General features: G+C 38.7%; 1 protein-coding gene across 3 annotated transcripts in view; it reads right to left on the bottom strand.

Moving 5' to 3' along the window:
• GSK3B (glycogen synthase kinase 3 beta) overlaps window positions 1–23,963 on the bottom strand; it is a 280,899-nt gene that overhangs the window by 182,731 nt on the left and 74,205 nt on the right. For all 3 annotated transcript variants that reach the window (XM_037836235.1, XM_037836228.1, XM_037836219.1), the window contains exon 2: window positions 2,680–2,873. In XM_037836235.1, the coding sequence (XP_037692163.1) occupies window positions 2,680–2,873 (194 nt within the window). The remainder of the gene's footprint in view (window positions 1–2,679; window positions 2,874–23,963) is intronic.

Genomic DNA, 23,963 nt, shown 5'->3' on the forward strand with positions numbered 1-23,963 from the left:
ACAATAGACTATAATGAAACCATTAGAAAATCAAGTAAATGGAGGAGGGGAGGAAGAGGAGGGAAAAAGGGAGAAGAAAGGAGAAGATATGCTTTAATATTGTGATACAGAGTGAGTTAGGTCTGATGCCACAGAGGTTTGATACTATAAGAAAAGGGAGGGAGGGGTTTGATACTATAATGATAAAATGTATTAAAGCACTGCCTGGATTCAAACCCTTGCCCGTCCATCTGCTTGCTCTCTGGGTGACCCTGGTCAAAACAATTTATCATCTCTTTGTACTTAGGTTTCCTCATCTGATAATGGTACCAATTTCAAAGTACTAATGGCAAGGCTTAAATAAAGGTATTCATGTAAAAACTTAGTAGACTGACAGTATATAATAAGAATTTGGTAAATACTCACTATTATCATCAGGTATTAATAACTCCCCAGAATTTAAACGTATGGGCATCCAGAAGACAAACATAAAAAAATATGGAATGTCCTAGTTTATGGACAATATAGAGTCAAATAATTTAGAAGAGTAAGATCCACATGGCTGGAATCATCTGGGGAATTTCATTAAGGAAAAATTTGGCCTGGGTCTTTAAATATGGTAATAGAGGTAACTGAATAAAAGCAGAGAAGCTACTATGGGTTGAATTTCACACACACACACACCAAATATGGTGAAGTTCTAACCCTCAGTATCTCAGCATGTAACCTTATTTGGAAATAGGGCCATGACAAATGGAATTAGGTAAAATGAGGGATAGTTCAATAAGACAGTGAGGAGAAAAAAAAAATCACCCAAGTTTGATAACAACTGGATGTGAGGAATGAGAGAGAATAGTCTGAATAATAAAACAAAGGTCTGGATCAACATGTAGGATTTCCATTTTACTGAGATATATTCGCACACCAAGCAGTCATACAAAACAAAGTCCATTTGGTCTTAAAAGTTAAGTCAAGGTCAGCTAAGAAGCCTTCCCATTTTTAGATAACAATGCAACACCCAGATATCAAGATCCACTGGAAATCTGGCAACACGGGACTTGAATTTGAGACAGAGCTAAGAACAGGAAACAGAAACTTTAGAGTTAAAATATATATATATTCTTTAGGTCTCCCCCTGAGTACCTCTGTTGCTCAGATGTGGCCCTCTCTCTCTAGCTAAGCCGACTTGGCGGGTGATCTCACTGCCTTCTGCCCTAGGTGGGCTCTCACTCCCAGGGGTGTAAATCTCCCTGGCAACACGGGATACGGCTCCTAGGGATGAATCTGGACCTGGCATCGTGGGATTGAGAACATCTTCTTGACCAAAAAGGGGATGCAAAATAAAACAAAATAAAGTTTCAGTGGCTGAGAGATTCCAAATGGAGTTGAGAGGTCACTCTGGTGGGCATTCTTATGCACTATATAGCTAACCATTTTTAGGTTTTAATACATTGGAACAGCTACAACTAAATACCTGAAACTATCAAACAGCAACCCAGTAGCCTTTGACTCTTCAAGATGATTGTATAGCAATATAGCTTACAAGAGGTGACAGTATGATTATGAAAGCCTTGTGGATCACACTCCCTTTATCCAGGGTATGGGTGGATGAGTAGAAAAATGGGGACAAAAAACTAAATGAAAAATAGTGCGTGGGGGGGGGGGAGTGTTTTGGGTGTTCTTTACTTTTACTTTTTATTCTTCTTTTCACTTTTTCTGGTACAAGGAAAATGTTCAACAAACAGACTGGGGTGATGAATGCACAACTAAATGACGGTACTGTGAACAACTGACTGTACACTTCGGATGACTGCACGGTATGTGAATATAGCTCAATAAAATTGAATTAAAAATATATACATACTCTTCAGAATTCAAGAGCTAGACACTAGACTGTGTGCCATTTCAGGGCAGTGATAATCTCTTATTTATTTTTATATCCCTTACTAGTTAACATAGTTTCTGGCACATAAGAGGCTCTCACCCCTGTTGCAGGGGTGGGAGGAATAGAGACAGGAATAAATGGATGGGATCTTAGAGATAAGAAAACAGGCTTAAGTCTAATATCATACCTAAGAATGCATGGCTTTGATTAGACTCCAGATCTCCTGACTCTTTCAACTATCCACAACATAGATCTGATATATGAAATCCAATGCACAGTATCTCCTAAGGAGATGGTGTAAAAAATGAAAATAAATGGCAAGAACTGAAGTTTGGGGACTGTTTGGCTTTAGGGGCAGAAAAAACAAGAGAAGGTAGCAAAGAAAGGTCAGCATTATGAATAAAAAAAGGAGATAAATGTTATATCACACATTTGAAGGAAATATTTAAAGAAAGGAAGCACAGTCAACTGTATCAAATGTTCATACGCTACAGACAGTACTTCCCTCCCTATACCAATGAGGTACAAGGCAGGAAAGGGCTACTTTTTTAAAGTATTAAGAAATTTTAATCTACCTTTCAAAGCATTATATATACAAAATCTTACTCATAGCAGTGGTTTCAATAATAATATTGCAATCTTCAGCAAATTTTATCTCTACAAAATACATTGACTAAATATAAGTTACTATAGTTGTGGAGCTGAAAAAAATTCTGCACAACAAATGAAATTTGAAACAAAAAGAAGTGACTGAAAAAATAATCATTTACATATATTAAAACAGCAGCAATCACATGAAATTATGGCAGTTTTACCTTAAATCTCTTGTCCTGCAATACTTTCTTGATAGCAACCAGTTCTCCTGAATCACAAAGTTTGGCCTGATATACCACACCAAACGACCCATTTCCAATCACTTTCGTGTCTGTATAGCTGACTTCCTGTGGCCTGTCTGGACCCTGCCCAGGAGTTGCCACCACTGTGGTCACCTTGCTGCCATCTTTGTCTCCTAAAAGAAGGAAAGAATTTTAAAAATGAGAGCTGTAGAGAATTAAAGCAAAAAAGTTGCCAAAATACACAAAGTGAACTATATTCTTTACTACAATTTTCAAATGTTTGTCTTAGTTCATCAGATGTAACTGTTCCAATTATAAGTAATACTTTAATCACCACTTATTGATTCAGTCATTCTACAGACCAGGCACCATGCTTAACAGTTTATATGCATGACTTCATTTATGAAAACAATCCTATAAAATAGACATTAAAGGTAATGGGAAGAATGTTAAACTTGCCCAAGGTCAAATAGCGAATGGTGAATCTATCAGGGTATCTGTCAACTCTAAAGGCCCTAGTTCTTTCCTCAAGATGTCCTTATTTTACTTGTAAATAAAAATATGTACAAATGAAAACATCTAAACATGCCTACCCCATTCAGACCATTCATCCTTTAGGAAGGTAAGGCTTTTTTGATTCTCCATATCTTACTTAATTTTAACAAAATAGTAGAATCCTTCTCAAAGGTCAGATGGGGAAAGAATGTTAATTTGGGGGTAAAGGACATAAAATTTCAAAGAAAAAAAACTCATTCTTAGCTAAGCCCCACTTACAACTGGCTCTGGGGTCTCTGATCACTCATGGCCCTCTCCTCAACCTTTTTTGCCTTCCTTCACCCCCAGTAACAAATCCAAAGACACTCTCTTCAATTCAAGCTCAAGAGCCACCTGGCTAGGCACAGTTCACAACCATCTTCTTGTTATCTGAATTCTTAAAACTATTCCAAACTGTACTATACTACCCAGCACCTGATTTTAAAGAGCTTTACATTCTTCTTTAATGATGTTGGGATACACACAGATTCTAGAGACCACAATCATCTTGAAGTAGCAATTATGACTTCTGCTTCTCCTCTCTTCCCTAAAAAATCTAAAACTGATTCTCAGTACAATGTAAGGCTTAGGCTCACTGACTGAACTGAACTGTTTTTCTGCTAGCCTCCTACTTTATCCATTTTATTTTCAAAATGCTAACTGAATTCATATTAACCTAATAAAAGAAAAAGGTGGTATAGTAACATAACTCTAGGCACCAAGAGTATAAAGTATTCATTTGTATCTCACACATAAAAAGATGAAAAACATAATCTAATTTTCCAATGGTCAAGGTACTTTTCCTCTACCAAATATAAATTGCTGGATACATGAATAGCCAAATGTTGGTGACATATCATAAACAATACTTTTATCTATTTACGTTCACAGAAGTATTACTATAGACAAAACCCAATAAACACTGCCTGTGACTGATTAACTCTCTTGCTTATAACACAGCCTTCATGATAGACACAAAAGTAATGAATGATTCCAACATAAAATAGCTAGGTGAATTACAGTCAGTCTATATTATATCATGGCCAGCCTTCTTGAACACGTATGTCCTTAGTTCCAAAGCGGAATACCCAAACAGATATGTTTCATTTAGCACAAATCTAACACCATTGATAGAAAGACTCAAATCTTGTCAACACCACCACTTTTTTGTCTGTACAATACACTTTTTAATGTAATACTATCACATATAGCTCAAAAACCAGGTTCAAAGAATATACCAAAGGAAGAATTCCAAAATATCCCAACCAAAGAGGGCATCATAGGACTGAGTCCACAGTGATAACTGAGAAATGCACACTACCTGCATATATACATGCGAGTTTGCTTGTGACAATTCCCATCACTTTATGGCATGTGATCACAGTTTTCACGTAATCTTTTATAAAGTTAAAAATAAGATTCGTTCTCATGATATTTCTCTGACATTACCATTATCCTTTAACTTAATTTAGTTATGTTTTTTTTTCTAGCCCTAATTCAAGCCCTAGAAAACTGCTGAGGTAGACTTGGAGAAGCCTCTACCAAGGATTAAAGAAGGTGAGAAACCTCATTGAGAGGAAAGAATTAAGACTTGGCTGAGAAGGTCACACGGCTACACTATCACCCCCATACCACAGAGAAAATAAAAATAAATAAAAATAAATAAATAAACAAACAAACAAACAAGCAGACTGGGTTCAAGAAAAAAGGGGTGTGTTGGCATTTAAATACCCATAAAAAAGTTTTGGCTTGTTTTTAAAAATCAAAGCTTTAAGCAGTCTGAAGTGGTGCAGTAAAACGTGCCCATTCATATGTATATTGGCATCTCCTTATATATAAAAGTATTTCATGACTCAAGCCTTCATATTTCTCATTGAGATGTATGCTTCTCAAGGGTTAACACAATGTTGTGGAACAAAGAAAGTGTTCAAGAAATATTTTCAGATCTACCCTCAACTGTCTAACTCTCCTGGCACTAGACAGCAGTGCCAGATATAGTAATAGTGAATGTATGTATAAGACAAATAAAGGGGATGAAGCCAATTTACCTCTGAAACAACACTCTCCTTTCATCATATAAAAGAAGGAAAGGATAAGACATTGTCATAGGCTTGGCAGGGTAATCTGAAAGAAGCTGTGCTTATATTTCTTTTTCTTTTCTGCGTTTTCCCTTTGGAAAAAAAGTATTCCTCAGATAACTTTAAAGTGTAAACTAAAGAGAAAAATACAGATGATGGTATTCCTATGTGCACAATAACCACTGGGTCTCTCTCCTGGATGAATTTTCACACCTGCAATAAGGCTGTAGGTGGTGTCAATTTCTAATATGACTCTTTAGATGACAAGTGAGGAAAAGAACACCTTTTCACAGCAATGACCCTTGTGAGGTTTCTCTTTGGTGTGAATGATCAGATGCTGAGCAAGATGTTTTCTGTGGCCAAAGATTTTCCTCATTCAAAAAGTCTTTTCTCGATAGGAGCTTTTGGATGTTAACTGAAGTCTGCCCAATTGGGAAAGGTCTTCCCACATCTGTTACACTGATACGGTTTCTCCCAATATGAATCCTCTGATGCTGAACAAGGGATGAGCTACAATTACCAGCCTTTCCACATTCACTACACTCATAGGGCTTCTCTACAGTGTGGATGATGGAGTGTCAAATGAGGTAGGTGCTCTGGCAAAAGGCCTTCCCGCACTGGATGCATTCATAGGTCTTCTCGCCAGTGTGAATTCGCAAGTGCCTCATGATGTGTGACCTGCAGTTGAAAACCTTCCCATATTCGATGCAATCATAAGGTTTCTCTCCAGTGTGGATGCTGTAGTGTCAAATGAGGTCTACCCTATTGCTAAAGTCTTTCCCACACTCTTTGTACTAAGAAGTTTTTTCTCCAGTGTGAATCCTTTCATGCAAGACAAAAGCGGAATAGTGGGTAAAGGCCTTTTCACATTCACTGCACACACAGGGCTTCTCCCCATTGTGAATCTTCTGGTGTTGCTTGAGGTATGATCTGCAGCTGAAGGCCTTCCCACACTCCATACACTTGTTCAGCTTCTCCCCACTGTGGATGATATAGTAATGAATTAGGCCTGCACTCTCACAAAAGGCTTTCCCACATTCTTTGCACGCAAAGGGTTTTTCTTCTGTGGACTGCAATTATTCAAGACAAAAGTATAGCTATGGGTGAAGGCCTTTCCACAGTCACTGCACTTACAAGACTTCTCCCCAGTGTGAATCCGCTGGTGGTGTGTAAAGTGTGACCTGTGGTTAAAGGCATTCCCACACTCAATGCACTTAAACAGGATTTTTCCCCAGTGTGGGTGATATAGTGCTGAAAGAAGTTTGTGCTCTTGTTAAAGGTTTTCCCACACCCTGTGCATTCATAGCACCTGACACCAGTGTGAATCTGCTCATGTCAAAAAAGGAGGAAATTCTTGTTAAATTGTTTCCCACATTCCTTACATTTAGAGATTTTTCTCTTCATGAATCAAAGGATCTTTATCTGATCCACCTGAGTAGCTGTTCATGGATAGTATCTCCTTGCTCCTGTACCACTCTTGAGCATACATGTTCATCTGTCCATTTACCATTAAGTTCAGGGCCTATGTTCCCAATGAGTGTCTCTTTCTGGGGATCTATCTCTGGCCTAGAGTTCTCTTCTTGAATTTTCAGTGGTGCCTCTTGATCCCTGGTTCGCCCCAACCTGCAGTCCCTTGAGACACCCTCTATCAATAGTTCATGGGAATAAGACTTCCTCAGACAAGGCCAAGTAAGATGTGGTAGATTCTACTATCTCGGGTTTTACACAGTCACCTGCATAGGTACTTTGGGAGAGATCTTTCACAGTCTGTAGTTTCTGCTGGTGCTCCAGCTGATAGATCAGTTCAGTTGTGGGAACAGGACATCCCAAAGAGACCAAGAACCCACAGGTCTCCAGCATCACTTCCTGGTACAGGGTCTTCTGGGCCAACTCCAGCTGTCTCCAATTCTGTGATGTGAAGGTCACAGCCACATCCTCAAAGGTAACAAATACCTGGATAGGTGGTCAGGGAGAGGTCTTTCTTCACTGTCCATAGCCCCTACCCATGCTCCAGCTGGTAGATAAGCTAAGGTTTGGGAACAGAACATCCCAATGAGACAAGGAGCCCACAGTTCTCCATCATCACTTCCTGGTACAGGGTCCTTTGCGTAGAGTCCAGCTGCCTCCACTCTTTCTGGGTGAAAGTCACAGCCACCACTCTTAGGTCACAGACACGTGCTCCAGATCTATCAGCGCCATCTCAAAGAACCCTGTGGACACAGAAGGGGGAGGCAGGCAACCCTGGCAGACCCCTAGGACCCGACCACCCCCAACCCTGCCCTGCCCTGCCTTATTCAGGGTGTGCCCGTGGGCTGACCAACACACTCCAAGCTTCAGTCTCCCTCATCAAGCACACACTAGGCCCAGGCCAGTGACAGCGGCTGCAGACAGAGAGGACAGGTAGGAGACCATAAAAGCCAAGGTTCCAGTGGCAATGGGAGGAGGGGTGGCTTTCAACTGGCACAACTGTGCAAAGGTGGGTCCCAGCCCCTTGCCCAACTTGTTCTCCCAGAGCCACCAGGGAAGCATCCCTGAAAAGAGTGCCCTGGCTCCCACCACTCACGACAAACCCAATCATTTTTATTTACAACATATATGTTTTACAAGCACACAAACCCCAGTATAAGCCAACACATATATATAGCAGTTCTCAGAGCTTTCTAATGCCCCCTTCACATCTTATCTCCCGGTAAAATAAACTTAAAATACCTTTGTTAAAAACCTATTTGAATCTAATCTGAGCTGTAAATTGTTAAGCCCCACTCCCAAAAACATTCCTTCTACTTTATTATTAAATTTTTATTGTGTTTTAACATATATACAACATAACATTTCCCATTTTAACCACACTCAAATATAAATCCACCGGTGTTAATTACGCTCACAATGTTGTTTCAGTATCACCATCATCTATTACCAAAACTTCTCCATCACTCCAAACAAACTGTACCCATTAAGCATTAACTCCCCATTCCGTATCCCACTCCTGTACCCATATATTTTCATTTCTGACTACATTAATCTTAACTATAACTTTTCACATTGACTATAAAGCCTACCATAAATTATTTTCTTCCTCATTTGCAAATTAAACCTATCTTTACCTGCATTTTAGCACTGCTAAAGCCAGAATCACAGACTTCTAAACTTACATTGTAAACAAAGAGATCCAGAAAGTTCAGAAACAGAAAGATTTAAGTCCAAAGTGTTAAAAACATTTTTCTGGCAATCCAATTGTCCCAAAGGAAATAAAAAGCAGGTAATTTCAAACCCAGTCTGACTCTTTCCAAGACCATCAAGAAAAAAACGCATCTCCAAAAAAAGATTTCAAGAACTTTAAATTAATAATTCCACTGAACACGTTGCCTGCAAAATCTCACAGGTCTAATTCACAAAACAAAACATTTTTTTTTAATTAGGATACATTAATAGATTCAAATTAAAAACAAAAACTGAGAAACAACCAAAAATTAAGTTTGTCTGTCATATATGTAAGCATATTTCAATGAAGAATACATGAATCACAGCCTTGTAGTTGCGCCAATAAGAGAACTTAAGCAATATAAGCATTTGTAGTGACGTTCCCTACGGGTTACATCAGGCTGTACTTCTAAAACAAAGACAAAACTTCACATTTCAGAAAAACTGTTTCAGGGGGTCCATGATGCAGCTATAAAATATCCATCACAACACCCTGGAATTAACATCTCTTCCCTCTACTACTAAGCCTGGGAATGTCTATCCCAACATCATGATTTGTAAATGGGAAAAAGCACAAATGAGCTAATTCTGCTAAAATATTAAAAGTAGAGTAGAAGGATCAACAGATAGCTCCTATGGAAGCTACACCTATGAAAGAAACTTGAAATTTCTAAACTTAAACTGAGATTGGATATAGAAAAAGACCAATACTTTTACTCTCTTTTACATCTAGGAAAAGAATTTAGTATCTCAGCAGAAATTAAAGTATTTGCTTTATTCTATCTCAAGCAGTAAAAGAAACTGCTGTGAACTATAAGGGTCTATATGCCCTACTAATAGGAAATTTCTAGGTTTACCAGGAACAATGGCTGTCAGGCTTTCTACCTCAAGCAAGCATCCTGGAATTTCTGTTCAGAAATCAAGTTCTTCAGACTGCTTTATCAGAAATCTGAAATAGGAGAGCTGTAGAGAATAGCAGAATAATATCAGAGATGACTTGGTATGAGCATCAGTAGCACCATGGGGCAGTCAGCAGCTAGTGTGTCAAGGAAAAGCAGGTCATCATTTGACACTGTAATTCACTGACTGAGCATTAAAATAACAGCTGTATAAAATTTCACTGTTTAAAAAGCACTTTCCCATTCATTATTTCATCCAATCCAATACCTATAATAATGTAAAAATACATTATTATTTCTCCTCTACAAATGAGGAAAGTAAAGCCAAGAGAGAGATTAACTTGTCCAACGTCATAAAGTAGCAGAATTCTTTTCACTCGCCTCATGCTGTCTCTAATATATTTTACAACCTTCCTACTACACTGAAAGAATAACTTCATATCCTGTTTTCCTCCAAAAAGTAGGTAACATTTCTGATGCTATACCATGAAAAGACCAGCTACAGAGTATAGTAAATGAGAGACTAAATGAACAATCTTTTACAGCCTCCAGGCCTCAATTATTCAACTAATAATAGCAAAAGGGCTATTGCCAAAACATTTGGGCAACATTAAGTTTTGGAACTTATCCGAAAATTAAAACATATAAAAAATAAAAATTTTAAACAATTTATACTGTGATATTTGCCACCAGAAATGGAATAATTTGGATTTAACAAATATACCAACTTTGCCCAATACTAAATTTCCAAGAATACATGATACAGTGAGCCTCACACTAATTACATGACACCAACCATTACAACAAAATTGCTCTTCAAAAACTGCCACTGTGTCTCAGGTACAACTGCAGAGCATTGGGAACAGCTCAGCTCCAGGCCCTATCTGGCCAGAGGACTCCTGGTATTCTTTAATACAATTAGAATCCACTCAGAGGGTATGAATTTCCTACTAAAATTAGAACACAGAATTAAATCCCTTATCCCTTACCACAGATAGATAAATCTTAAATATATGAACTACAATGGACTCCTCCATGAAGCAACTGAAAGAAGGTATGCCATAAGGACTGAATACTGTTTCTACAAAAACCTCAGCAAATTTAGGCATATCTCAAAATGATACATGTAGCCCATTTCTCAATCTCTCAACATAGGGTTATACCTGTGAGCAACAACTTGTAGTCTCATTTTTTACGTCTTCTAAAGTCATTCCTCACCTCCAATCCACCCTGAGATGAACAAATGTTAACACCCTAACATGGTCCACATCCCAAGTGTGCAGTAAGCATGCAAAATCCGAAAGGCCACTTCAGACATGTTTATATCTTTTTAGAGGAGTCTGACATTGACATTCTAATTTTATATGAATGGTAATTCTGAGAGTTGAGCAGTCATTTAATTTTTGTCTCTTTTCTTAAGGACAGTTTTTAAGATTCAGAGCTGAGAAAAAGCAACAACTAAGACACCTTTTCACTGACAGGCTTTTAAAGAATGCTGAAGCCAAATTACTGATAACAAATTGAGAGAAGTCATGCCACAGTCCAAGAAATTATTGGAGATCTGGGTCAGTAATGAGTGCCTCTATAAATTATCCTTTAGTTCAAGAATCAAGTCTCCGCGTAGAAAGAACAGAAACTTAAAAGTCTGCAACAACAGCCCAGAAAGATCTACAAAATGCCTGGGACTACATTGAAGATGGCACACAATTTCAGACGTTTTCTACATAGTAATAATATTAGTAGGAAAAACAGCACTGCCTATCACAACGAGAAATGACAGCTATTTTTTAAGGACGTTTGACAAATAAAGCAAGCAATCTATTGAAAAAAATGATTGTATGAATTACTCAACAGAATCAAAAAGAACCTTATTTTCAGGCATCAAGACTATCAGAAGAGGAAAACCTGGCACTGTTAAATTTTCAGGTTTTTAAATCAAAGTTCAGCCAACTCTTTATCCTAAGCAAGTGCTACTAAGTAAGTTCTATTAAAGCAAGATTTTTCTCCTCAAAATAAACAATGATGCTTAGAAACAAGAAGACAATGAAAAAAAAATAAAATTAGAAAGGAAATAAAGAGTAAGGAACTGAAATCCAAAAAATCATATTAGATTAATTGTAAAATAAACTTATTCCTGTCATGAAATAGGACACACATTCTGTGCAGAAGCTCCAGCAAGAGAGTGCAAGTGCTCTCATACCTTGGAGCAAATGAAACTATGAAGAAGGAAAGGGAATACCAATCAAGCAGTTGAATCAGACAAATCTACCCTAATGATAAACAGCAAGGTAAAAATTTCAGAGCAATTTCTTGGAAACCTGATGTGACAAAAATCTTTCTAACAGGGCATTTTCCTTTAGATACCATTTATCTCGACATAATTCTAAGGGATTGGGAAAAGCAAAACAAAAAGAGGCACCACACTAATGTAAAATGTTAATTATAAGGAAAATGGGGGGGGCGCTTCTGTACTTCTGTACTTTCTGCATGACTTTTATGTATATCTACAACTTATCTGATAAAAGAAGAAGAAAAAACAGATAAACAAAAAGAAATTATTAAATTTCCTTTGGGGGTAGGAAGAGTAACTGGAGAGGGAGAGAAAACAAAATGGACATAAATCACATGGTGCCTGGATTTGGAGATATTTACCTTCTAAATATGGAGAGGAAAAGAGGGTGGTGGTGGATGAAGAAGACAGAAAAGATCCAGAGCCCATGTTAGCACAAAAATACAAATTTTTAATCAGGAGAAAATACCATGCCAATGAGCTGAATAGGGATCAACTCTGAAGAACTATAAAATCCTTCTCCTTAAAAAAAAAAAAAAAAAAAAAAAAAACTTCAGTCACATTTTTGTCCTAGAGAGAGGCATAATGGTATAATTCTGTGAAGCCATACCAAGGTCTGAATCACACATTCTACCACTTAATATCTATAAAACAGAGACAGCTGCTACTTCATAGGAATGGTGTAATGATTAAATAACATAGGTTAAGTACTTTAAAATAATGCATGCCACATAGTGGGAACTTAATAAATCATAGTTTCTCTGAACTTAGAATTATTAGCAGTGGTAATAAAAAGAACATTATCCTCCTTCCCTACTATGCTCTTCTACTACCTTGTATGTGCCTCACAATATTCTGTAATCATTAAGATTCTGATGATTCTTAAGGCTCACTTGACTATGAGCTCTTAGGAATGCCAGATAGCCAGACATTATCTGAATCACTTACATTTCCCTAGTGCTTATTATTACCACAGGGTTCAGCACAACGCAGGTGCTTACCAAATATTTGCTGCTGAATCATGTAAGCAGAAGAACTAAGGATTTGAGAATTGACTACTTCATGCTAACTACAAGCAGTGCTTTTGCCTCTTTCATGCTTGCCACCGGTCAGATACAAACCCTGAGGGATAAGGTATACAGAAAAGACAGAATGGGAGGTTTACTGCAAACATGAAGACAACAAGCAGTCAAAACAGATGACCCTATATGCCACATTTTATTTACTTACAGACAGGTGAAGTGCTCTGTTTCATAACCCTTTTTCAAATAATTGTGGTTTCTTTAGGGCATCAATAGGCAATCAGTAAGCACTGGGGAGGGGACATCTCTGAGGCCTAAAGGTCAATTTATAGCAATATAAATACATAGCTTATTTTTAAGTACCTTTTCACAGTTTGCAAACACCACTCATGGCAGGCACACAAATCAACTGGGGGTGAAATATTTAAAATGAAGATTTCAGCATTTTACCCCTGAGACAGACTTAGCAGGTCTGCAATGATGCCAAGGAAATTATATTTTTAATAAGCATCCTCATATGATTCTTATACAGATCCAGCTACCATATTTTAAGAACCACATTATACATTTAATCCCTACAACAACCCTGAAAAAAACTCATGACAACCATTTAACAAATGAGAGAGCGAAGGTGTTCAAAAAGGTCTGGTAACTTGCATTTCCACAGGATTCAAACCCGTTCATTTACTCTAACACCTGTGCTTTACTACATTCCTTTGCTTTAAGCCGTGACACAAAGATAGCATACAAGTGCACGCATCCTAAAATCAACTGTTTTCAGAAAAACTGACAATTTCAAATATTTTACAAAAGGTCTGATGTGAATGTCCATTAACTACCCAAATTTTTACTTCAAAATATCCATACTCCTTTTGAACTAATAAACCAAAAACCAGAATGAACCATGTTAATTTTCAATTTTGTTGAAAATAACAAGTAACATTATTTTACTTATGAACCATGAACTGAGATCAACTATATTTTCCTTTTTTTCTAACTCCAGCAAACTGGAATAAAAAACCAAACTTAAAATGAACAACTATTTCACTTGGTCTTCAGTTCTTACTTGAAATAATCTCAAGATTCATTTTAGAAACAGGTTTATTTTCCCACGAAAGTCTAAAAGGCTTGCGGCATGTGTGTAAAGAGCTTCAGCTTTTATGAATTTACATTAGACTCTAAAAGTCTTAAACATGCCTATTCCCTAGATGGACAATCTGTCCAATTTGGGGTAGGCAATTTTAAGGAGGAAGGCTACCAGATTACCAAAGATATATATACTACACATGAATGGAAAAAGTAAATGGAGTTAATGAAAAGTACTTAGACAAGAAGCAAATAATTACTTTAATAAATACAATAATGACTCACTGATTCAATGGTCACACTTCTGGCAATGTCAAACTTGAGCAGTCACAAGTCCAGAAGAAAGCTAGACACAGCTATCACAAAGTTGATGTAATTTGTTTTAGTCTCTAGTAGATATAATAGGAGAATCAATGCTTTACAAAGTTTTCAAATGGATTAAGTCTATTTTTGGCCTACCACATATCCCTCTGATCCTCATTTGCCTTCTAACAACCCAACTCCCCCCCCACCTCACCCCAACACAACACTTAGTCCCACTTTCCCCTGAAGTCTGCACCAAAGTTATCCTACCCCTAAATCCAAAATGCTTTTCCCATGACCACAGCATAAAAATTTACATACATTTTTAAGTGGAGGTTTTTAAACTAAAAATTGCTGTTAAATTTCATAGAGCGGGGAAGGGGACAAGCAGGGAAGTATTTGTTTTCTCCCAAAAGGGTACTGCTTGCTCTAGGTTGGTCCTATACGCTTTACCAATGACAATTTAACAACCAATACTCAATCCATGAGGGAAACAATCACATTTACTTGCATATCTACTGCTGTAGCCCCACTGTAAACTATGTGCATAGCAGGCCAAAAAGTATTTATTCATTTATAAGTGAATAAATTCCTATAGGCTTCCACTATATTTTGGAAAACGCTTGAGGTCTAAAAATCACTTTTTTAAAAAGTATCTCTCACTACTCCTCTAAGATGACCCAGGACTCTCTATAATCACCTTCTCAAAAGTACTGTCGCTCAATACACTGAAATGAAGCTAATTCAAAGACAAAATTCACTCATTTGACACTTTTCCCTAGGACCAACCCTCATCATCACTGTATTAGTTAGGGTTCTCTAGGGAAACAGATCAATGAGAGGTATCTCTGATTATCAAATTGTAAAAATGACTCATGCAACTGTGGGTATGCACGAGTCCAAATTCTGTAGAGCTGTCAACAAACTGTCAACTCCAAGGAAGATGTCCGATGAACTCCTCGGGAAACGAACCAGCAACTTCAACGAACTCCTCAGGAAATGCTTCACTGGGCAGCCAGAGAAGTAGTGAAGGTCCTCTATCTGTCTTGCTTATAAGTCTTCAACTGATTAATTGGATCAAATCCAGCCAATTGCATTCTCTCATTGTGGAAGGCACGCCCTTTGATGCGTCATCAATCACAGCTGCAGTCAACTGACTGATGATCCAATAAACTAGCCTGTTGGTTTATCAACCAGCCTCAAACATTCTCACAGCAATTGTTAGGCCAGTGTTTGCTTGACCAGACAGCTGGGTCACCTGGCCAAGTTGACACATGAACCTAACCATCACGATCACCCATCATCATCACAAATAATTTACTTATGGAGCACTTTATAGTTTACAAAGCATGTTTACAATCACTGTCTCACTTTATCCAGGAAACAGACCTTTGAGAGAAGTGGAATCAATACTAAATCTGGGAGGAGGGAACTGAAATTCAAAAGATAAGTAAAAATGCCCAAGATTACATAGTAATATTCAAAACTACAATCTAGGTCTTCTATTCCCCAAGTTTAGTATACTTTCCAATGTCTATAAAAATGGAAGTGAATCAAGACATTTATCCATAAAATATCAGTCCATTATGACCACAAATTTAAGTAAGAATTCTCATACCTTACTAAGACATCTGATAAAGAACAGGTGGATTTCCACTAAGGAAAAGGAGTTCCCCTGAGGAAAATCAAATCAGTGAACTGATAGCATTTAACCAATAGAACAGGAACAGATCAGAATACAAAATAATAATCCACTGCTTAACAACAGCAGCTACTTTTGCAGGCACAGAAAGAACATTTACTGCTTGTGAGGGTGGGGGGTTGGAGGTCAGAACTGGTTTACTCTAAATAAGAAACATACCAGGACTGAAAAAGCAAGAAAATATGATTTTTCTAATCAATAAACAATGAGAGGAATATGGGGAAGACTAAATCCCTCTACATCACGTAAGAGTTTCAGGAATCTCCCACTGATTTGGCTAAACTATGATATTTTAATTTTTGTAAGTTCAAAGATAACAGAGTATATTTTCTTAATAACAGTAATTGAAATTTTAAAATACCCCAAATCTATACAAAGTTATTTAAATATTTCAGGCAATGGTGCTGTTGTTACAAGTCACGAAAAACCAACCCTGAAATACATTTGTACAAAAATACCTAAGTAGCATACTACTCTCCATTCCCAGTTCTAAATAGCTTCAATTTACCCACCCCCATTTACTGACCAGCACAAGAAATTCAAACCAACAAACTTTCTTCTAATGACCTTCTCTCTCCCCAATGAGGAATTATTCACATGTTATCTCTCCCTCCACCCCTTCATCCTTATGTCAATTAAATCTACCTCAAAGTTACTCTCCCTTTCCCTTGTTCTTTCAACTCCTTCCCAGTTTCCTGAGGAAACTCTCCTTTTCCTTCATTCTATTCCAAAGCAAAAAAAAAAAATCTTAACCACACAGCTGGTAAGCAGAAGGACAGCAATTCTGCTATACCAGCATCAAGAGACAATAAAGCCATAATTTGAAAACCAAATGTCATCAACCTGTAATGTCCCAGAAAGACCTGTCAGCCTCCCACACAAGTCTCTATCTACTCCTTATTCTTTCTTTATTAATCAAGTACCAGCATTCAGGAGAAATTTTCAAAACTAATTCTTAGGGAATTTTTAGTTTTGTTTAATTACTACTCCTACAATGTAGTATTTTCTATTATTTGCCAGTGTAAATACACAGATATTTGAGCTAATTATGGCTTAATTAGGTTTTTGCAGAATACCTTGGGAACCTAGCCAATATTTACAAAACTTTCCATGGAAAAATATTTTCTAACTCCCAAAACAACTGATGAACTTCTAGAACACAATCTGTTTATATAGGCTAAGGAGTTTTTCCATAATCTGTTAAAAAAAAAAAAAAAATACACCTAACATATGACAGTTTAACTTGTCAACCTGATGAAATGGAGATAGAGTACTTCCTGAAGTTTTACAAGTGTCTCTTTAAGGAACCTGATTAATAGAAAAATATATTAGATGCCACTGCCCCAACTGATTCTAATTACTCAGAATCAAATCCATACTGATTTTTATATTTGTTCCTCTCTTCCTCACTCTAAAAACTGGTTTATCATCCTCCAACCCTCTCCCCACAAAAACATACTTCAGAGAACTCAGCAATGCCATCCAAGCATGACAGGCCTCAGTCATCTCTTGATGAAAAAGAGGTCAATTTACAAAGCAGAGTATTTAGCATTTCTCCTCATAAAGCTCTCCTAGGAAAGATGCTACCTGGGCTCTGTAAATAATGGCACTGGCACATTCTTACATTCATAGTGGAGCTTTAATAAGGACTTGGCTCCATCTCCACTGTCTATGAAATATGGCTGATCCTTTTACTAGTAGGTCACTGAAGAGTTCACTGGGACATCCCATGTCAGGGCAGAACAACTCCCACATTGATGACTCAGTATTTGCGTTAGAAGTCTAGAAGGACTTAAAGGTAGGAAACACTTTCTCCTGAAACAGAACTAACATCCTCGGGAAACACCTACATGGATAACCTTGCCCTTTTAAAAAAGTCTTTGTCATCTCCTACTGTTCCCTACATGGCCTAATGATAAAACTTAATAGGACCAGACAAGTTCACAAACAGTGACCGCTGGCTAAATTCCTATTTATATCATACCGCCACAGGATGCAGAAGTACTGAAACAGATACTCATTTTAAAAATAAAAGCAGTGGGAGTTCCGGAAGATGGCAGCATAGAGAGTAGTGGAAGCTAGTTAGTCCCCCGGAAAAACAAAGAACCAGGAACAACTAGTAAATAATCTGGAATACATGCGGGGGGACAAACGTGACTGTCCACTCAACATACACCAACCTGAATTGGGAGGAATGTCTCACCAACCTGAACTGGGAGGAATGCCTGAGATCGCAGCATAAAATCTGTAAGTAAAAACTGCAGACACGAGACAAAAGCCCCCTCCCGCCACAGCCAGCCTGAACTGCAAAGACTCCCTGTGATAGAGAGTAGCACTCTTCCAGCAAGCAAATATAGCTCAGCTGAGCTCCAACTGGGGTTTTAATTAACAAGCCTGGACTGCTCAATACAAGCTATAAATCCCCAACAAGCAGACAGAGGCTTTTGGTGACAACTGACCTTGGAGAGCTGGAGGACCGCTCTGGGAAGATGGGGAAGCCCAGAGGACTGGGTGCTGTTTCTGGCCGACAGGTGAAACTAGGGGTGGCCACAAATTGACCCTGAAGTGGGGATTTCTGTCCTTTTTTGGCTCAGGGGAGAAAGCCTCAGCCATTTTCAGTTCCCAGCGCTCTGACCCAGACAAGGGTGGAGACAGCACAGCCAGAGAGACTATTCAAATGCTAATGACCTCTCCCTAGAGGCTATATTTTTCCTAAGAGGACAGAACTGGTGCTAAGCTCTACAACCCACCTTCCATTCAGAAACAGACCACAGAACCTGGGGGAAAACAGCCACGGGCCACACTAATCTGGACCTACAGGCTGACAGGTGCCACCTGCTGGGCAGAAGAGTATGGTGGCGTGAGGCCTCACAGGGTGTATCAATCTAAGACACCCTTAGGGAAACCGGATACTCTTGCCTCCTTCTAGACCTGAGCCCATTCTGGCCTGGAAAAACCTGATTGGGGTAACCAAGGAAACCAGATGCCTAGACAGCAGAAAACTACAACCTACACTAAGAAAAACAAAATTATGGCCCAGTCAAAGGAACAAACTTACACTTCAACTGAGATACAGGAATTGAAACAACTAATACTAAATAAATTCAAAAAGTTTAGGGAAGATATGGCAAAAGAGATGAAGCGTATAAGGAAAACACTGGGCATACGTAAGGTAGAAATCAAAAGTTTGAAAAAAAACCCAGCAAGATCTATGAAAATGAAAGGCACAACACAAGAGATAAAAGACACAATGGAGACATACAACAGCAGATCTCAAGAGGCAGAAGAAAACACTCAGGAGCCGGAGAACAAGACACCTGAAAGCCTACACACAAAAGAACAGATAGAGAAAAGAATGGAAAAATATGAGCAACATCTCTGGGAACTCAATGACTACATGAAACTCAGGAATGTATATGTCATGGCTGTCCCAGAAAGAGAAGGGAACAGAAAAGGAGCAGAAGCAATAATAAAGGAAATAATCAATGAAAACTTCCCATCTCTTAGGAAAGACAAAATTACAGATCCAAGAAGTGCAGAGTACCCCAAACAGAATAGATCTGAATAGGCCTACGCCAAGACACTTAATATACAGATTATCAAACATCAAAGATAAAGAGAGAATCCTAAAAGCAGCAAGAAAAAAGCAATCCATCACATACAAAGGAAGCTTGATAAGACTATGTGCAGATTTCTCAACAGAAACCATGCAGGCAAGAAGGAAGTGGGGTGATACATTTAAGATATTTAAAGAGAAAAACCACCAACCAAGAATCCTATGTCCAGCGAAACTGTCCTTCAAATATGAAGGACAACTTAAAATATTCTCTGACAAACAGACAACGAGAGAGTTTGTGAACAAGATACCTGCTCTACAAGAAACACTAAACGGAGCACTACAGACAGAAAGGAAAAGACAGGAGTAAGAGGTTTGGAACACAATTTTGGGAGATAGTAGCACAGCAATGTACTTACACTGAACAAAGACAATTGTGAATATAGTTGAAGGAGGAAGATTAGGAGCATGTGGAACACCAGAAAGATAGAGGAAAGATAGAGACTGGGACTGTATAACTCAGTGAAACCTAGGGCACTCAACGATTGTGATAAAAGGTACAAATATGTTTTTACATGAGGTAGAGCAAATGAATGTCAACACTGCAAGGTGCTAAAAACAGGGTGGGATTGGGGCAAAATACAGTCAATGCAAACTAGAGACAATAATTAACAGAAACATTGTATTCTGCTTCCTTTAATATAACAAAGGCAATATACCAAAGCTAAATGCATATGGGGGGACATGGGGGAACGGCATGGTACTCCTGGCACTGGTGATGTTGTCTGACTCTTTACCCTATTTTAGTTTAATGTTATCATTCCTTTCAGTGCCTCCTAGCTGTTATGTTTTTTTCTTCCTTGCTCTCTCTTTTTTCTTTCTCTTTTATCTCTCTAACTTCTTTGACTCTTCCTCCTTCTTTGTGGAAGAAATGAAGATATCCTTATATAGATAGTGGCGATGGTGGTGAATACATAAATACATGACTATACAGGGAACCATCGACTGTTTACTTAGGACGGAATGTATGGTGTGTGAACAAAACCATCTTAAAAAAATGGGTTGATGAAGAAACCGTGAGGTCACCATATTGAGTGAAATAAGACAGACACATAAGGACAAATATTGTAAGGTCTCACTGATATGAATTAATTATAATATGCAAATTCACAGACATGAAATATAAGTTACCAGGATATAGAATGAGACTAAAGAATGGGGAGCGGTTGCTTATTATGAGCATAATGTTCAACTAGGGTGAACTTAAACATATGGAAATGGACAGAGATGATGGTAGCACATTGTGAGAATAACTAACAGTGCTGAATGGTATTTGCATGGTGATAGTGTAATCTCAGAGTCACATATGTCACCAGAAATGCTGGAGGTTAAAAGATGGGAACATATAAAACAGTGAATCTTGTGGTAGACGATGTCCATGATTAACTGTACAAATATTAGAAATCTCTCTCATGAACTAGAACAAAAGTATGACACTGTAACTAAAAGTTAATAATAGAGGGGCATATAGGGAAAATATATACCTATTGCAAACTATAGATAGTTTATCTTAGCATTCTTTCATCAATAGTAACAAATGTACTATACCAATACTATGAATCAATAATGGAGGGGGGGTGGTTAGTGGTATGGGAGGATTTGAGTTTCTTTTTTGCCTTTATTTCTTTTCTGGAGTAATGAAAATGTTCTAAAAACTTAAAATATATATATTAATTGTGGTGATGGATGCACAACTGTATCATGGGCAATTGATTGTACACTTTGGATCTTTGGATAAGTGTATGGTATGTGAACAATCTCAATTTAAAAAAAAAAGAAGTGGAAAAGTGAGTTCTATCTAAAATGAGAGAGAGAGAGAGAGAAAGTCAATCTTACACTTCAAGCACCTGTGCTTTAACAAATCATGTCTATGTGGCTTTAGAAATATTAATACTCACATATGTTTATACTGTGCACACCCCATCTATTTTCTAAGTATGCGCTCATATTGATGGCATAGATTAGGCTCTCTATTGGAAAGTTTTTAAAATCTTGAGAATAGAAAAAAGGATAGAAAGAGAATAAAGTAAACATTTTGGTTAAAATACATTGCCATTCTTGATAATGCATTGACATATCCGTAGAACATATAAAGCAGCATCCTTCTGCAATAAACTATGACCTAAGTAGACAGCAGGGCCCGTAATTTAACAATGACCTTGGAAAACTTAGTTAGATTCCAAATAACAAAGAAAACACTTCACTTGAATTATTCAACTTCTCAGGCAAAGTAAATACTCCAAGATCATCTGGCCAACAAAATAAATAGATTCCAAAGATGAACCTGGCAAAGAAACTTTGAACCAGCAAAACTGACAGACATTATCTTTCTTAAAGCTCCAGAAAACAGTTAAAGGACTGCAGGAGAAGGTCAAGCACAAAATTTAAAAAAGGGCTACTTAAAAGCAGCAGAATCTCAGAACGCCCTGGCTGGCTCCTCCCCAACCTCTCACTGGCTCGGCATGGAGCCAGCCCAAGCAACCAGGGCAGATCTGTGGTCCTGGTGAGGGAGCAGAGTAACCCTTGTACACATTTTGGGAGCATCTGTCTGGCGCCATCTGTCTCATGTTGGTCTGAGGAGGTCACAATCCCAGAACCTGCCCTGAGTGTAGAAGGCAGTTCACAGAGCTCTCCTATAGCACACTGCAGGAAAGCAGTCAAATCATACTGCCTGAAGTAAGGGATTGCTGGCAATAAGACATAAGTGCAGTACTTGATATCATGAGGAAAACTTCATAGGGAAGAGAGGACATCTGGAAGCATGTCAATGAGGGAATTCCTAGGGCCACATGCACATGCCCAAGGCAAGACACATTTACAGAAAGTATCAGCGAGGCTCTCATGTTTGGCCCGGACATATTCTCTGAACTCACTGTATGGATAAGCTCTGAAGAAGAGCATTAACAAAGGTCAATCTGCAAAAACTGGGAAAGGTATTTTCTTTTTTTTCTTCCTTTTTGTTTTTTCAGTTAGCTCCTGGCATTCAAGGGAAATTGACACAACTCTAGCTAGATACAAGCTTAAGGAACAGACACCTTGGAGTTTAAATTTCAGCAATAACAGACTAAAATATCAAAATGTCCAGGTTTCAACAAAAGGTTACAAAACAGAAACATGAAGTGATGGCCCATGCAAAGGAGAAGATTAAAGCATCAGAAATCATCAATGAGGAAGACCAGACCTGGGGCATATCAAAGGCTTCTAAAAAATGGTCTTAAATATGCTCAAAGAGCTAAAGGAGGAGCTGTATGTTTTAGTTACTCCTCCAGGAAAGGACGCAGAAAGCCAGGAACTGCATGGACTGGACACCACAGAGCAATCTGACTTTGGGCATACTTCATACAACACTCATGAAAATGTGGAACTGCTGAGATCAGCGAAATCTGTAAGTTTTTGTGGCCAGGGGACCCGCACCCCTCCCTGCCAGGCTCAGTCCCGTGGGAGGAGGGGCTGTCAGCTCCGGGAAACTGAAGGGAGAACTCCAGTGGCAGCCCTTATCAGAAACTCATTCTACTGATCCAAACTCCAACCATAGATAGAATGAGACCAGACACTAGAGAATCTGAGAGCAGCCAGCCCAGCAGAGAGGAGACAGACAAAGAAAAAAACAGCACGAAAAACTCCAAAATAAAAGCGGAGGATTCTTGGAGTTCTGGTGAACATAGAAAGGGGAAGGGCAGAGCTCAGGCCCTCAGGCTCATATGCAAATCCCGAAAAAAAGCTGATCTCTCTGCCCTGTGGAACTTTCTTTAATGGCCCTAATTGCTTTGTCTCTTAGCATTTCAATAACCCATTAGATCTGTGAGGAGGGCCTTTTTTTTTTTTTAAATTCTTTTTTCTTTTTCTAAAACAATTACTATAAGAAGCCCAATATAGAAAGCTTCAAAGACTTGCAATTTGGGCAGGTCAAGACAAGAGCAGAACTAAGAGAGCTCTGAACCAAAAGGCAATAATCCAGTGGCTGAGAAATTTCACTAAACACCACAACTTCCCAAGAAAAGGGGGGTGTCCGCTCACAGCCATCATCCTGGTGGACAGGAAACACTCCTGCCCATCGCCAGCTCCATAGCCCAGAGCTGCCCCAGACAACGCAGTGTGACGGAAGTGCGTCAAATAACAGGCACAAACAACAAAACTGGGCGTGGACATTAGCCTTCCCTGCAACCTCAGCTGATTGTCCCAGGGTTGGGAAGGTGGAGCAGGGTGAATTAACAAAGCCCCATTCAGCCATCGTTTCAGCAGAGTGGGAGCTTCCCTACACAGCCCAGCAGCCCAGAACCGCCCTGGGGGGACGGCACTCACCTGTGACATAGCACAGTCATCCCACAACAAAGGACCAGGGGGTGCACGGCCTGGAAGAGGGACCCACTCGCAAGTCTCAGGAGCCATACGCGAATACCAAGGACTTGTGGGTCAGTGGCAGAGACAAACTGTGGCAGGACTGAACTGAAGGATTAGACTATTGCAGCAGCTTTAAAACTCTAGGATCACCAGGGAGATTTGATTGTTAGGGCCACTCCCCCGCCCTGACT

The sequence above is a fragment of the Choloepus didactylus genome, chromosome 1, assembly GCF_015220235.1.
Source record: "Choloepus didactylus isolate mChoDid1 chromosome 1, mChoDid1.pri, whole genome shotgun sequence".
Classification (NCBI taxonomy): Eukaryota; Metazoa; Chordata; class Mammalia; order Pilosa; family Megalonychidae; genus Choloepus; species Choloepus didactylus.